Source organism: Polypterus senegalus, chromosome 5, assembly GCF_016835505.1.
Source record: "Polypterus senegalus isolate Bchr_013 chromosome 5, ASM1683550v1, whole genome shotgun sequence".
Classification (NCBI taxonomy): domain Eukaryota; kingdom Metazoa; phylum Chordata; class Cladistia; order Polypteriformes; family Polypteridae; genus Polypterus; species Polypterus senegalus.
The window spans coordinates 128,420,607-128,436,676 of NC_053158.1; the positions used below are offsets into that span (position 1 = coordinate 128,420,607).

Below are 16,070 nucleotides of genomic sequence, written 5' to 3' on the forward strand. Positions count from 1 at the left end.
CCTCATGCCTCCCTGCAGCATGACTAATGCACGTTCACGCAGATGAGCAGGGACCCTGGGCATCTTTCTTTGGGTGTTTTTCACAGTCGGTAGACAAGTCTCTTTAGTGTCCTGCGTTTTTAGAACTGTGACCTTAAATGCTTACTTTCTGTAAGCTGTTAAGGTCTTAACGACCATTCCACAGGTGCATGTTAATTAATTGATTATGGTTAATTGAACATGCATGGAACACATTGTTTAAACCATTTACAATGAAGATCTGTAAAGTTATTTGGATTTTTAAAACATTATTGTTGAAATACACAGTCCTGAAACAGGAACGTTTCTTTTTTTGCTGTGTGTGTGTGTATGTATATATATATATATATATATATATAACTGCTCAAAAAAATTAAAGGAACACTTTGAAAACACATGAGATCTCAATGGGAAAAAGAAATCCTCCTGGATATCTATACTAATATAGACTGGGTAATGTGTTAGGAACGAAAGGATGCCACATCGTTTGATGGAAATGAAAATGATCAACCTACAGAGCCCTGAATTCAAAGATGCCCCAAAAATCAGAGTGAAAAATTATGTGGCAGGCTAGTCCATTTTGCCAAAATTGAATTGCAGCAACTCAAAATTGTATGCAGCACTTTGTATGGCCCCTGTGTTCTTGTATACATGCCTGACAACATCGGTGCATGCTTCTAATGAGATGACAGATGGTGTTGTAGGAGATCTCCTCCCAGATCTGGACCAGGGCATCACTGAGCTCCTGGACAGTCTGAGGTGCAACCTGGTGGCATTGTATGGACCAAAACATAATGTCCCAGAGGTGTTCTATTGGATTTAGGTCAGGAAAGTGTGGTGGCCAGTCAATGGTATCAATTCCTTCATCCTCCAGGAACTGCCTGCATACTCTCACCACATGAGGCCAGGAATTGTCGTGCACCAGGAGCCACTGTACCAGCATAGGGTCTGACAATGGGTCCAAGGATTTCATCCTGATACCTAATGGCAGCCAAGGTGCCTTTGTCAAGCCTGTAGCGGTCTGTGTGACCCTCCATGGATATGCCTCCCAAGACAATCATTAACCCACCACCAAACTGCTCATGCTGAATGATGTTTCAGGCAGCATAATGTTCTCCATGGCTTCTCCAGACCCTTTCACTTCTGTCACGTGCTCAGGGTGAACCTGCTCTCATCTGTAAAAAGCACAGGGCACCAGTGGTGCATCTGCCAATTCTGGTATTCTATGGCGAATGCCAATCGAGCTGCATGCTGCTGGGCAGTGAGCTCAGGGCCCATTAGAGGACATGGGGCCCTTGGGTCACCCTCATGAAGTCTTTCTGGTTGTTTGGTCAGAGACATTCACACCAGTGGCCTGCTGGAGGTCATTTTGTAGGGCTCTGGCAGTGCTCATCCTGTTCCTCCTTGCCCAAAGGAGCAGATACTGGTCCTGCTGATGGGTTATGGACCTTCTATGGCCCTCTCCAGCTCTCCTAGAGTAACTGCTTGTCTCCTAAAATCTCCTCCATGCCCTTGAGACTGTGCAGGGAGACACAGCAAACCTTCTGGCAATGACACGTATTGATGTGCCATCCTGGAGAAGTTGGACTACCTGTGCAACCTCTGTAGGGTCCAGGTATCGCCTCATGCTACCAGTAGTGACACTGACTGTAGCCAAATGCAAAACTAGTGAAGAAACAGTCAGAAAAGATGAGGAGGGAAAAATGTCAGTGGCCTCCACCTGTTAAACCATTTCTGTTTTGGGGGTCATCTCATTGTTGCCCCTCTAGTGCATCTGTTGTTAATTTCATTAACACCACAGCAGCTGAAACTGATTAACAACCCCTCTGCTACTTAACTGACCAGATTAATATCCCATAAGTTTCATTGACTTTATGCTATACTCTAATTAAAAAGTGTTCCTTTAATTCTTTTGAGCAGTGTAATATATATATATATATATATATATATACACACACACACTAATAAAAGGCAAAGCCCTCACTCACTCACTGACTCATCACTAATTCTCCAACTTCCCGTGTGGGTGGAAGGCTGAAATTTGGCAGGTTCATTCCTTACAGCTTCCTTACAAAAGTTGGGCAGTTTTATATCGAAATTCTACGCGTAATGGTCATAACTGGAAGCAGTTTTCTCCATTTACTGTAATGGAGATGAGCTTCAACGCCGTGGGGGGAGTTTCGTGTGACATCATCACGCCTCCCCGTAATCACGCAGTACATAGAAAACCAGGAAGAGCCTCAAAAGCGCTTAAGAAAACATGCATTATATAATTGAGAAGGCAGCTAAACAATAAGAAGCGAAGCGAGTGACATATACAACCATATTCATGAGTTCTGCTACTTGGAAACAAAGCACGATGTAAACCTACACTTTAAATTAAGTTCATAGACAGGCTGCGCTGGCGTTTGTAATTTAGTGCCTGCCCATATAAGGCCGTCCGTCAGCGGCAATCCAATAGCAAACTGCCACGGGTAAATATTCACGGGTGAAGGACTGTGCTTATGGAGAGGAAGATGAGATGGTCAGGGTGGTGTTTGACACAAACTCAGCGAAACTGCGAGAGAAAGTTTTAAGTGCCAGGACTAAGGTAACATTAAATACAGCCACGGACATAGCACGAGATGGCACCAGCACAGCTGGGAACCTTCGATGCATGTACACGAGTGGCTCACGTGAACTGACGCAGTGCACAGATAAAAAGCAACAGTTCCAAAGAGCTGAACAAAACCGAATTACACAATTGAAAAGGCAGCAAAAAATATGAAGCGCCTGATAAGCATATTCATAAATCCAGCTACTGCGGAAACAAAGCACACGTTGGAAAAAGTCATTGTCCCGCTAAAGGAAGACAGTGTAAAAAAAACCCCTGCATGCAGTGTGTCAGGTCTCAGATGATAAAGAAGAAGACGAGCTGTTTATTGAGGCAGTAAGAAACGAATCGATGAATGAAACCTGTCATCTTTACAACGATTGACAAACACGGAATGTAACTTGAACACAACACATCCTACAAATACGAACCTGATTGAAAGAAATAATGATAATCAAATCCTTGATGACAGCAACACTCAGTAACACTCACAAAACAAATACTGTATATTGACAGTCATGTTACGTTATTTTTAAAATGTTCCCTTTTCTTTTTCTAGCCTTTTTAACACACTACTTCTCTGCTGCGATACGCGGGTATATATATATATGTATATATATATATATCCCGCTCTACATACTCGAATAATGGATACTTTATTCGCCATCAATGATTGTTTTGGTAAAGCCATACTCAGTGTATTCATTAGATGAACGGTAAAAAAGTAAGAGCGAGGGGAGGATGACTTATTGAGTCATGCAGGCTGTAGTCTGCGTCAACTCTATCTGAATTGCGATCACATTTGAAAAAATATATCTTTTCAAGTTCTATTTAGTCCATATGTGTCAAACTCAAGGGCCGCGGGCCACATCCGGCCCGGCGTGTAATTATATCCGCCCCGAGATCATTTTATATACTGTATTATTGTTATTAAAGCCCGGTATATAGCGCTGGTAACACAATAAACTACAGATCCCATAATGCAGCGCTTCAGCTGCCTTGCATCAGGGTAACCTGAATGCAATGCAGAAGATACAGAAAGCAGGATAATTAAATAAGAATCTGACACTTCAGCGGACGTTTCAACCCGTGCACAATCACAAAGTGATTTCAAGTGAAGCTGATTTTATGGGAGACACAAATGCACCAGTTCACCTTGCCCCACTTTCCCTGTTGCCAAGTACTGTTAAACCAAGTCGTCACTACGGTGTTCCCAAATACGCACTTTGCTGATAAACTGAGCGCTCAGTAAACATACTCAGCCTCCCATCGGTTTTTAAAGGCTCTATTTTCAGAATCAACTTTTCTCTTCAGCATCGTGTGAGCTAGCTTCGCAATAACTTGCAGCATCATAAGATAGACTTGATTAACGCGGTAAGTGTTCAGTAAGGCAGCTGAAGCGCTGCATTATGGGATCTGTAGTTTATTGTGTTACCAGCGCTTCATATACCCGGGCCATTAATAACAATAATACAGTATATAAAATGATCTTTGGTGACTTTGAAGAACAAAAAAAGTCCGTCTACATGCGGCTCGAACCTTGTGCATGTTTGGTAGCACATATCTGTGTGAGAAGCTCTTCTCAGTGATAAAGACTAACAAAACAGCACACAGGAGTCGCCTCACTGATGAGCACCTGCAATCCATCCTGAGAATCTCCACAACACAGAACCTCACACCAAACAGAAACGAACTTGTGGCCAAAAAAAGATGCCAGGCGTCCAGCTCTAAAATGACATATGAGCAAAGACAACTGAATGATTTGATTTGTTATTGCACGTAAGAGCGGGAGTCAACCGTTTTAACAAACAGCGTATTGCACTGATACGAACTAGCTGTGTGTGTATATATGTAGATATGTATGTATATGTATATATATGTTTATATATGTGTGTGTGTATATATGTGTGTGTATGTATGTATATGTGTGTATATATGTGTGTGTGTATATATGTAGATATGTATGTGTGTATGTGTGTATGTTTATGTGTATGTGTGTATGTATGTATGTATGTTTATGTGTGTGTGTGTATATATATATATATATATATATGACAACAACACTCATCACTCACAACAGTGACAAAACAATTACATTGACAATCAGGTTACTTTATTTTCAAAATGTTTCCTTTTCTTTTCATTGCTTCTTTAACACACTACTTCTCCGCTGCGAAGCGCGGGTATTTTGTTAGTACAGTATATAGTGATACCTTGGTATACATCCGCTTTGGATTAAGTCCAACTTGGTATATGTCCTGTTTGGACATGAAAAATTTTGCTTGGTGTACGACTTGCGTGCTACCCTTGTTTACCTCTCTTGAGACAAAGCCACGACTGCCCACAAGCGTCAGTACGCCAGTTGCTAGCATTAAGTGAATAACCCGCGCTCTTACTCTCTGTGAATTTTCACGTGATTTTGTGTTTTTTTTTGCATAAATTTGAATTGATTGTTGAAAAGTATGAAGGTGGTATGCGTATCTGGGACATGGCTGCTGCATACCGTACGCCGAGAACAAAGGTATCTACGATTGTGAAAAACAAAGACATTATTAAAAAGTAAAGTGAGGTTAAATTTTCATTTATTTCATCTAATTGCTTTTGTATGTATTTGTTTTAGTATTAAGCAGTGTATAAATTATTTTATACAACCCCATCAATGTATAATATGCCAATAACTATAGGATTTTTTTTCATGGGAACAGATTAATCATTTTCCCTTTATTTTTAATGGAAAAAATTTGTTCGGTATACATCCTGTCTGGTATAAGTCAAAGGGTCTGGAACGGATTAAGGACTTATACTGAGGTACCACTGTGTGTGTGTGTATGTATCTTTAGCAATGACCTTTTGTGTCTTGCCCTCCTTGTGCCAGGTGTCAATGGTCATCTTTTGGACAATTGTCAAGTCAGCAGTCTTCCCCATGATTGTGAAGCCTACAGAACTAGACTGAGAGACCATTTAAAGGCTTTTTCAGGTGTTTTGAGTTAATTAGCTGATTAGAGTGTGGTACCAGGTGTCTTCAATATTGAACATTTTCACAATATTCTAATTTTCTCAGATTCTGAATTTGGGACTTTCAGTAGTTGTCAGTTATAATCATCAAAATTAAAAGAAATAAACATTTGAAATACATCACTCTGTGTGTAATGAATGAATCTAATATACAAGTTTCACTTTTTGAATGTAGTTACTTATATAAATCAACTTTGTCATGATATTCTAATTTTATGACCAGCACGTGTGTGTGTGTGTGTGTGTCTGTGTATGTATGTATGTATGTATGTATGTATATATAATATATATAATGTAATACCATGCTGTTGGAATAGTATTGCACAAGTTATAAGCTGCACCTGGTTTCTCTAGACATGATAACTGAATTGAGACCAAACAGTTCAATGTTGGTTTCAAAGAAGGGGAAAGAGGCTGAAGAATCTTGTTTCTCACAGACTGAGTGTCTGTTAGGTAACTTTTGACAAACTCCAGTCAGCTTTTATGTGACCTTTACTGAAAAGAGGCCTCTCTCTGGCCACTCTGCAATGAAGTCCGAGTCTTTGCATCGATGGCTGTACTTCTAGAAGTTTCTCCTACCCCCTGACAGGTTTTCTGGATCTCGGCCAGAATGACCATCAGGTTTTTGGTCACCTCTTTTGCCCAGGCTCTTCTCTTCCTACTGCTTAGTTTGGCATTGTGACCAGCTCTTCCATTTAAGAATTACGGAGACTGCGGCACCATAGGGAACCTTCAGTGCTATAGATGTGTGTCTTGACACAGCCATGTCACTAACGCCGTTACCTTTGATTGCTTGGTTTTTGCTTTGATATATTGTCAACTGTGGGAACTTAAATAAAGAGGTGTGTGCCATTCCTAATCATGTCCAATCAATAGAATGTACCGTACAGTAGGTGGACTCCAAACAAGTTGCAGAAACATCTCAGTTATGAATTATAGAATAGGATGCACCTTTATTTATGTGTCATATCTAAGCGTCTGAAGACTTGCGTCAGTGTGATATTTCAGCTTTTTGTACTTAATTAATCTGTAAAAGTTTCTAAAACCCTCTTTTTTTTCTCGGTGGTTTCTCGACCACCTGAGGAGTGAGTTTCGCTCAGGTTAGAACCCAAGAGCACTACTAATTACATACATTTATGCGATTAACACATTTTTTTAATCAACTGGAGAAGCTGCACCATGCTTGGGGAAGTTGTGGTCAGTCTTCAGATAGGAAATCAATGATGGCAATGAGTTTGGGTGGTAGATTTTAAAGACCCCTGCATATGAGGGATGTACTTTTTTTTTTCCAAAGGAAGAATGTGCAGCTGGACCTTGGACAGAGTGCTATAATTTTTCCAGATGGTACAACCCATTGGTATTTAGGGCAAAGGGAACATTTAGAACTACCTTTTTATCCAGAGATATGGGCCATCTCCACTGACATGCAGCTTCCACAAAGTGCTTCACCTGCCTGGATCAACACACTGGAGTCGCTGTGGGCATCTATTTTGAAAGACTTACTTCATCTCAGAAGAAGCAACTACGAGATTTTCTGCTGGAATACCATGATAGGTTTTTCCACTTCTCCAGAGGACCTTGTACTGACCCATTTGGTACAAAGCAAGATTGACACGGGCACTACACCTTTTATCATACAGCGTTGTTGTCACATTTAAAGTGGCAGACATTCCATGTTTCGTCAGGTGGAAGCTAATAAGATTATCAGGGAAATATTTGCAGCCATAATTATAGAGCCTTCATCACATGTGTGGATTGCTACCCACTGCCACACATAGATGGCACCAGACAATCAGGTGGTGAAGGGACTTTGGTTCCAATGGGGCAGTTTGGCTATCCATGATGGCATATTAAAGAGACAGTCTGGCGTGATCTGACAACGAGAGAAGGACGATGGAAAATGTTGGTACCAAAGGGGCTCCAGGAAGAAGTTTTAAATAGTATGTGTGGCACCCTGGGTGTAGGGCACAATGGTGCAGCAAAAAGTTTAAACCTCCTCTGTCAGAGTTTTTATTGGGGGTGGTGTCACCAAGATATGGATGACTTTTGTCGGCACTGTGACATCTACACTGCCAGGAAGGGTCCAACTGCTCAGTGTGCAGCGCCACTCCAGCAATGTAAGTTTGGGGCACCCATGGATTGATTGGATTTGGATGTATTGGGATCTTTCAGAAATCTGCTTGGGGCAACCACTTTGTGTTGGTGGCTGTGGACTATTTTACAAATTGGCCAGAGGCATATGCACTACCAGACCGAGAGGCAGAAACAGTGGCAGAGGTTCTGATAGAGGGCATCATCAGTCGATTTGAGGTACCTGTGTGGAACTGTACTTGGATCAAGGACATAATTTCGAACGCCAGGTATACCAGGCATTGTGCACCTGACGGGGAATTTGGCACCATACCTCTGCATCCATAGAGCGATATGCTAGCTCAATGTTTCATCTGCACCCGACAACACAGCTAGATTTGGTCACGGACTAAGGATCAACGTGACTGAGACCGTCCCTTAACTTCACTCCTAATGGCATGTCACTCAGAGGTTCAGAAGTCCATGTATTGCACTCCCACTATCCTAATGTTGGGGTGGGAGCTGAAGACCCCCCACAGCCTTGGTATTTTGATTTCCCACTGACAGTATTGTATATCCTATAGGGATGGAGTATGCAAGAAAACTACAAGATAGAGTGGACAGACTGCATACATATTTATATTTATTTATTTATTTTTTTTTTTGCAAGCAATTGAAGGAAGCAGGGCTAACACAAGAGACATCGTGACTTACATGCTAGAGGGAGCTCTTTTTCAGCTGGTGATTGTAATGTGGGTCTACAGTCTGAAAAGTTCACCTAAGTTGGACAGACCATGGGTGGGCCCTTGCCCGGGTCCAAGAGAGGATTGGGAAAGTGGTTTACTGGGTTCAGTTACCTTTCGCAGTATGGAAGATGTATCAACACCAGGATCACTTGGCACCATATAAAGGGGGCATCACGCAGTATGTACAGGAATCTGAAGAAACATCCCAGACTTCCCCAGTGTTGCCTCCCACCACTGACCTAGCACCCCAAACAATGAACAACACTGCCTGTAATACGCCGAATACTACTTCAGAACCTAGTGCAACCCTAAGAAGATCAACACGTCAGACGCGCCTACCTGTCTGTTATAAAGACTTTATATTGTCCTCAAGTTGCTAAAGGATGGTGCAATATAATGGCCAGCATTGTCACTCTAGTGTTGGGCAGGTTCTGGACAGGTTATTTATAGCAGGGTTATTCACAGGTGTGCTGAGCTCTGTGTTCCTTTAACCCCTGGAACTTTCTCGTTCTACATTTGAAGTCTGAGAAGGCAGTTGGAGACTCCCATGGCATTATAAATACAGACTTGCAGATGATAACAGGGAACTGAAAAAAGGGACAGAACATGAGATGCTGGATGATAATCAGAAACACTGCAAGAGAGGAATAGCCAGCCTAGTGAAGCGACTTTTATTTTTACAGGTCGTTTGTGAGTTTGATTCTGCCAGAATAGTGTTCTAAATTATTTGTTGTGGAATAAATGTGCCCATTATTGGGCTTAACTTCAATTCAGTGTGTGTCTTTCCATTTATATTATAATATTGTTTATGTGGCACTAGCATTTCTGACAATTGTGTTGGTACTATAATGCTCCTTAAATGAAAATGTACAAGTTGTTCTCAAAATGTTTATCCCACATTCAAATATAGAAATTTAAAACACAGTTTTAAAGTGAGACTTCTGAAACAGAGTGACTTCCCATGTCTAACCTAATACTGTTGCGTGTTCAAATTTGTATTGTAATTTTAAAAAAAAAATTCAATGTAAGGGGACAAACTCTCAATTATGGATGTAGTTTTTCATTTTGGTTTGAGATTGATCCAATGTTTTCTCTTCACTGGAGGATTTTACAGTTGTTACAATTTATATCATCTAATGTTAAGTTTCTTAGAGTTGTAAGAAATGGTTGGATTTTGCTTATTTTGAACATCTTGGAGGTGAAACGATGTATTTGCAAATAACCTTCAAGTTTGTGATTTTAACCCTAACCCTAATATTTTGTCCAATTTTAAGTGAACTTTTTCAAAAACACATTTTCAGTTTACAGATTAAGTGTTTAGTCTTTCCTGAATAAAAGTGAGGAAGAGACATGATGAACACACAGAAGAAATGACTGATTAAGATATATCTGTTTTCTTACCTAACTCAGGGAATATATAGAAAATGTCAAAATAGTTGATGCTGCTATTAGGGAGTTTGTGTCCCTAATTGAAAACTTCTATGAAAATGACGAAAAGACTGCTTATGTTTTCACTTCAGATCATGGCATGACAGATTGGGGTAAGTACTTTCTTTTCTTTGTTTATCAAAACCATGTTTAAGTAAACTAAGCCAATAATATTTATAGTTTGTTTAGTTACTTAGTATTGATAGTGGGGAAACCATATGGCCTATTTACTTATGGGTTTAATGATAGACAAATCTCATAAGAGTAGAAAATACAGTGCATTTAAAATCACCCAGATAAAGCAAAGAGAAAAATTATATAATTGTTTTTTAAGATGTACGGAAATATTTTCTTTATATTTATTCTGCAGGCGTTATGTTACCTGATTCTTACTCCCAATTCGGTGAAATTGAGAAAGACAACAATTAGATTGAAGTGTTAATCATTCTTGCTATGTTAAACTCACAAGTTTTATGATGTTGATTTTTTAATTCATACCGTAATTAATTTTGAATGACCTGTAGAATTATGTTTTGATGTAAATATTGCATGGTACTTTTTTTGCATTAAAAATGTTAGAAAAGCATATCTCACTTTAATACTTTTAGATTTGTAGCGGTCAGGTGCCGCTAAGATTCACACCATCTCTGAGTCGGTGATTTATTTATTTTACTGGAGGATTAGCAGGGACAACCCCAGCCTTGGAACGACGCGCGCACACACACGCACACACACACACCGCACGCACACACACTCGCACTACAGAGACAAAAAAAAGAACACGCTGGGAGTTTAAACGATAAAAAGTATAATGAAATTAAATTAAATAAATGAAAACAATAATACCACCCCTGATCCCTTCGGCGATATTACATTTAACATATAAACACAATAAACACACAGCAAAGTTAATGGAAACCCAAACCGGATGAAATGACAAGTGGTGAAGTTAAGTCCAGCGATCTGTATGAAGAAAGGGAATGGAAAACGCAGTCCTACCGGTAGTTGCTGAAAGTATGACTACAGATGGATGGTTCAGGAGCTCTCCTTCTTCCGGGAAAGCCAATGAATCCACACACAGTCCTCAGTAGACAGGTAAACAGATGATCCAGACCCCAACAAACAATACAATCTAGGACACAATGATGATAAATGATGCTAAATGGCAGAATGAACGGCAAGCAGTCCTGCAGATATATATAATGCACCAAACAAACAAAACAAAAAACGTTTCTTTCTTTGACACCTGCCCGCCTTTTAAACTGCTCTGGCCACCTTTGACCCCAACAGCCCCTGCAAGGACTGCTGGGAGATGCAGTTTTAACTATTAGTAGCATTGCTACAATCCCCACCCCCAGGCCGTGGTGTACGGCCGAACTAAGGCTTGAGGTTTGCTATGTTCACAGTGTCTACTTTCTTAGTCCCCGGCAATCCCCACTTCACTGCATAGGTTACTGGTCCCTTCTTTTGGACAACAGTTGCCGGGCCGAACCACTTCGGAGCCAGTTTAGCCATGAATTTATCGGAGGCTTTGGAGAGGGGATGAGTCCTGATCCAGACTTTCTCCCCAACTGAGAACTGCACAGGCTTATGTCTACGATTGTACGATTGAGATAGTCTGGACTGGGACCTCACCATCCTCTCCTTTACTCGTTGTGTGATTAGTTGTAAAGTTTATAAATGATCATGCATTGAGTTGTCTGGATTGGGTGGTTTATGATCAATTATCCTTTCTAGTGGACCATTTAGCTGTCTGCCTAAAGCTAACAATGCAGGGGTCTCACCCGTAACTTCGTGCACCACCGTGTTCAATGCGAACCGCAGCTCAGGCAGCCACTTTGTCCAATCCTGATGATGGTCTCCGACAAAGGATGCAATCATTGTCTAAAGGGTCCGGTTCACCCGCTCAGTGCGATTTACATTGGGGATGGTACGCTGTTGTCTTCAGGTGAACTACCCCCCATTGCTTCCAAAATTCTTTGGCCTCTGAGCTGGTAAACTGCGGGCCCCGGTCTGAGATGAAGTTCTTTGGCATCCCTCATCGGGTAAAGATCTCATCCTTCAGGGTGGAACATATCTTCTTGGCTGTGGCATTAGCCATAGGGAATAGCTCCACCCATCGGGTAAAATAGTCCACAACCACCATCAGGTAGGTCTTCCGGTCCTTATTAGCAGGAAATGGTCCCATTAGGTCAACGCCTAGGCTCTCCCGCGGGGTAGTGAGGGTTACTGGCTGAAGCTGGCCTGAGAGGAGACCAGGTGGGGTTTTGTATTTCTGACAGGTGGTACAACTCTGGACCTGGGACCAGATGTCTTTGCGTATCGTTGGCCACCATGCCACCTCCAAGATTTTAAACAGTGTCTTAGTACGTCCAAGGTGACCACTGATCGGACTATCATGGTAATACAGTAGGAACTCAGGCACTACCAACTGATAATGGTAACCCCGATCTTTTGTTGGAACACAGCAATAGAGTGCCCCTTGAAGTTCTCTATAATGTATGCGGTCAGGCCTCCCCCCGAGCCCTCTCTCAACCCCTGACATACAGGACTGGCTGCTTGAGATTGAACGATTTCCTGCATGTTCAGGGGAAGATCAGGCCAAGGGTTAGAGACCGATACCGCACATACCATTGGAACAGGCTCGTGAACCCGTGATAAGGCATCGCACACAACATTAGCACAACCCTTCCGATAGTACACCGTGAATGTGAAATGTTGGAGGCGCAAAACCCACCTTGTTAGCCTAGACGTGGTATTCGGACAATTGAATGCCCATGTCAGAGCCCTATGGTCAGTGTGGACCTGAAAGGTTAATGAGGGATCAGGCTGTGCCAGGACTGGAGGTGATATCAATGCCTGTTTGAGTCTTTCAAAGGAGTCCTGGCATGTTGGTGACCACTCCCAGGGATCCCTTCCTTAGCAGCTGGAACAAAGGGGCAGCAATATCGGCAAACCCATGCACAAATTTGTGGAACCACCCAGCCATCCCCAGGAAGCGCTGGAGACTTTACCTCCTGGGGCGCTGGGTAGTCCAAGATGGACTTAATTTTCTTTGGGTCCACCCGGACCCCGTCTGCCGACACCACATGGCCGAGGAAGTTCAGATGGTCTTGTAGAAATCTACACTTCTTGGTGTTGAGGGTCAGATGAGCCTTCTGCAGTCACTGGAAGATGTGGTCTAGGTCCTTTAGATGTTGTGGGACAGATGGGGAGAATATGATGATGTCATCTATATACACAAAACAGATCTTTCCAATGAGTCCCCGGAGGACCTGCTCCATTAGCCATTGAAATGACGCCCCAGCGTTTTTATGTCCAAAGGGCATCACCCGAAACTGGAACAACCCCTCTGGGGTGATGACGGCGGTCTTCTCCATGCTACTCTTCCCCATCCTCACCTGCCAGTACCCGAACTTCAAACCTAGGGAGCTGAACACCGCTGCCCCATGCAAAGACTCCAAGAAATCCTGAATGAGGGGCATGGGGTAAGCATCATCCAAGGTCTTTTTGTTCAGCTCCCGATAGTCCACACAGAATCGGTAGGTCCCGTCGGCCTTCTGAACGAGCACTGCAGGGCTAGCCCATGGCGAGGTGGAAGGCTCAATCACTTCATCCACCAACATCTGGTCGACCCACTCCTTGATTATTCCTCTTTTCAGAGGCGACACTCTGTAAGCTCTGTGCCGAACTGAGACAGGGTCGACTGTGTGAATATGGTAACACACCACCTCAGTCCGACCCAATATGTCCGTCCACACAGAGTGCCTCCTCCTAAGCAGTGGCTGAACGAGCTCCAGCTGTTCCAGAATAGCCTTCTCTACTGGGCTGGCCTCGTCCACCAACTGCGCGAGGTAATAACACAAGTTAGGCCAAACCAGATTACTTTGAGCCTTCGTCCCAAACCGATGGACTTCACCCCCGGCAACTCGTACTTCAGCCGCGACAGGTGGATGGTAAGACCTACCGACACAAGAGGGTCCATTCCAAGTAACAAGGGCATTGACAGGTGGACATCTTCCAGGATGTAAACTTTTGTCTCCGTGTGTCTCATGTAAGCAGAACCTCATAGGAACCCTGCCCTTTGCCCCGTGCGCCCTTCCATTCCCAAGAAAGAATTTTACTTTTGCACTTTCCCTTAACTGCTCATGAGGCACTTTAAGCTTTTCCCACAAGCTGTATTTCATAAGGGTACAAGTGCTCCCTGTATCTACGACCGCCTCTCCAATGACACCTCGCACTTGTACGGGTACCAAAAAGAGGGGCAAGGTGGCTTGCACCAGGGTGAGATCGGCCCTGGGATCCACTGGGGCTTTCCCTTGTGGTTTCGGACAGGGGACATCTTGAGACGTGGGACCCTTTCGAGACCCACTAAGCCTGATAGCCGCCCAATACTTTTCCACTTGGGACCCCACCTTCACCAACTCGTCAACCAATTTCACAACCCCCCTCAGAGTAGCGGCCACCCGAGGGTCACATGCATCAAGGACACATCGCAGTATCTTTTCCTCCCGGAGGCTCTGTGATGGTTTTTGTACAAAGGTCCGGAGCTTTCTTTCCAACAGCGCCTGGTATTCGTCAGAGAGGAACGCATTCAGGAAGGCAGCGTGAAACTCCGCCAAGGTGTTACACTTGTGCCGCTCAGCAAACCACCAAGAGCGTGCCAGCCCGCTGAGTGCCGTGTTCAGGAATCCCCGCAGCTCCACGAACATGTCAACCTCCTCTATAAAGTCAACAATGCCCGTGGGTGCACACTGAGGGGCCAGCTTTGGAAACTACATCCGTGGCACCGCAACAGACAAGGACGACTGTCCCCAGTCGTTCCACACTCTCGTTACAGGAGTCGACTGCCCCAGTGGCTGCGTGACAGCACGGCAGCTTTCCTGCACCTGCCTCCTGATCTCTTCTCTCATATTGGCTTCCAGGTGCTGCACACACTTCGTGAAGGACTGTTCTAGACGTTTCACCCTCACAACCACCTCGCCGGTAACTCGGGCAGCCATGGCATCGATATGGTCATGGACGGTTTCGTCTCGATTGAGAAAACTGTGGGTGATATCGTCAACCCACGTCTCTAGCTGTTCTAGGCGCAGCATCAGGTCTTGCAGAAGCTGTCCCTCGCCTGTCTCGGGCTGCTCCGGACTGGAGACACACAGGGTATCCAGCAGGCTCAACTCCTCCTCAAGAGGGGCTCTGACCGTAACGTGACGCGGCCTAGGCAGCGGACGCACATCAACCAACGGCTCACTTAGTTCAAGCTCCTCGCCCTGCACTGTGCTTACAACAGACATGCTTCTGTAAGGGTGTAAATGAAGTCGCACTAGAAGGGGACGTAAATAACCCTTGCTCCTACCTGGCTCGCCAAAATCTGTAACGATCAAGTGCTGCTAAGATTCACACCGTCTGAGTCTGTGATTTATTTATTTTACTGGAGGATAACCAGGGACAACCCCAGCCTTGGAAAGACACACACACACACACACACACACTACAGAGACAAAAAAAATAACACGCTGGGAGTTTAAATGAGAAAAAGTATAATTAAATTAAAACAATAATACCACCCCTGATCCCTTCGGCGATATTACATTTAACATATAAACACAATAAACACACAGCAAAGTCCATGGAAACCCAAACCGGATGAAATGACAAGTGGTGAAGTTAAGTCCAGCGATCTGTATGAAGAAAGGGAATGGAAAACACAGTCCTACCGGTAGTTGCTGAAAGTATGATGACAGATGGATCGTTCAGGAGCTCTCCTTATTCCGGGAAAGCCAATGAATCCACACATAGTCCTCTCTTCACTGGAGGATTTTACAGTTGTTACAATTTATATCATCTAATGTTAAGTTTCTTAGAGTTGTAAGAAATGGTTGGATTTTGCTTATTTTGAACAACTTGGAGGTGAAACGATGTATTTGCAAATAACCTTCAAGTTTGTGATGTGTTAACCCTAACCCTAATATTTTGTCCAATTTAAGTGAACTTTTCAAAAACCCATTTTCAGTGTACAGTAAAAGTGTTTAGTCTTTCCTGAATAAAATATATATATAGATATGTATATCGAGATATATATAGATAGATATGTGTATATATAGATATATATAGATATACTGTAGGCCAAACGTTTGGACACACCTTCTTATTTAATGTGTTTTCTTATTTTCATGACCACTGAAGGCATCAAAACTATGAAT

The 16,070-nt window shown here is 43.0% G+C and overlaps 1 protein-coding gene across 3 annotated transcripts in view; it reads left to right on the forward strand.

Annotated features, from left to right (window-relative positions):
- The window catches only part of pign (phosphatidylinositol glycan anchor biosynthesis, class N), a 283,091-nt gene that overhangs the window by 31,435 nt on the left and 235,586 nt on the right, over positions 1–16,070 (forward strand). For all 3 annotated transcript variants that reach the window (XM_039753344.1, XM_039753343.1, XM_039753345.1), the window contains exon 6: positions 9,853–9,983. In XM_039753344.1, the coding sequence (XP_039609278.1) occupies positions 9,853–9,983 (131 nt within the window). The remainder of the gene's footprint in view (positions 1–9,852; positions 9,984–16,070) is intronic.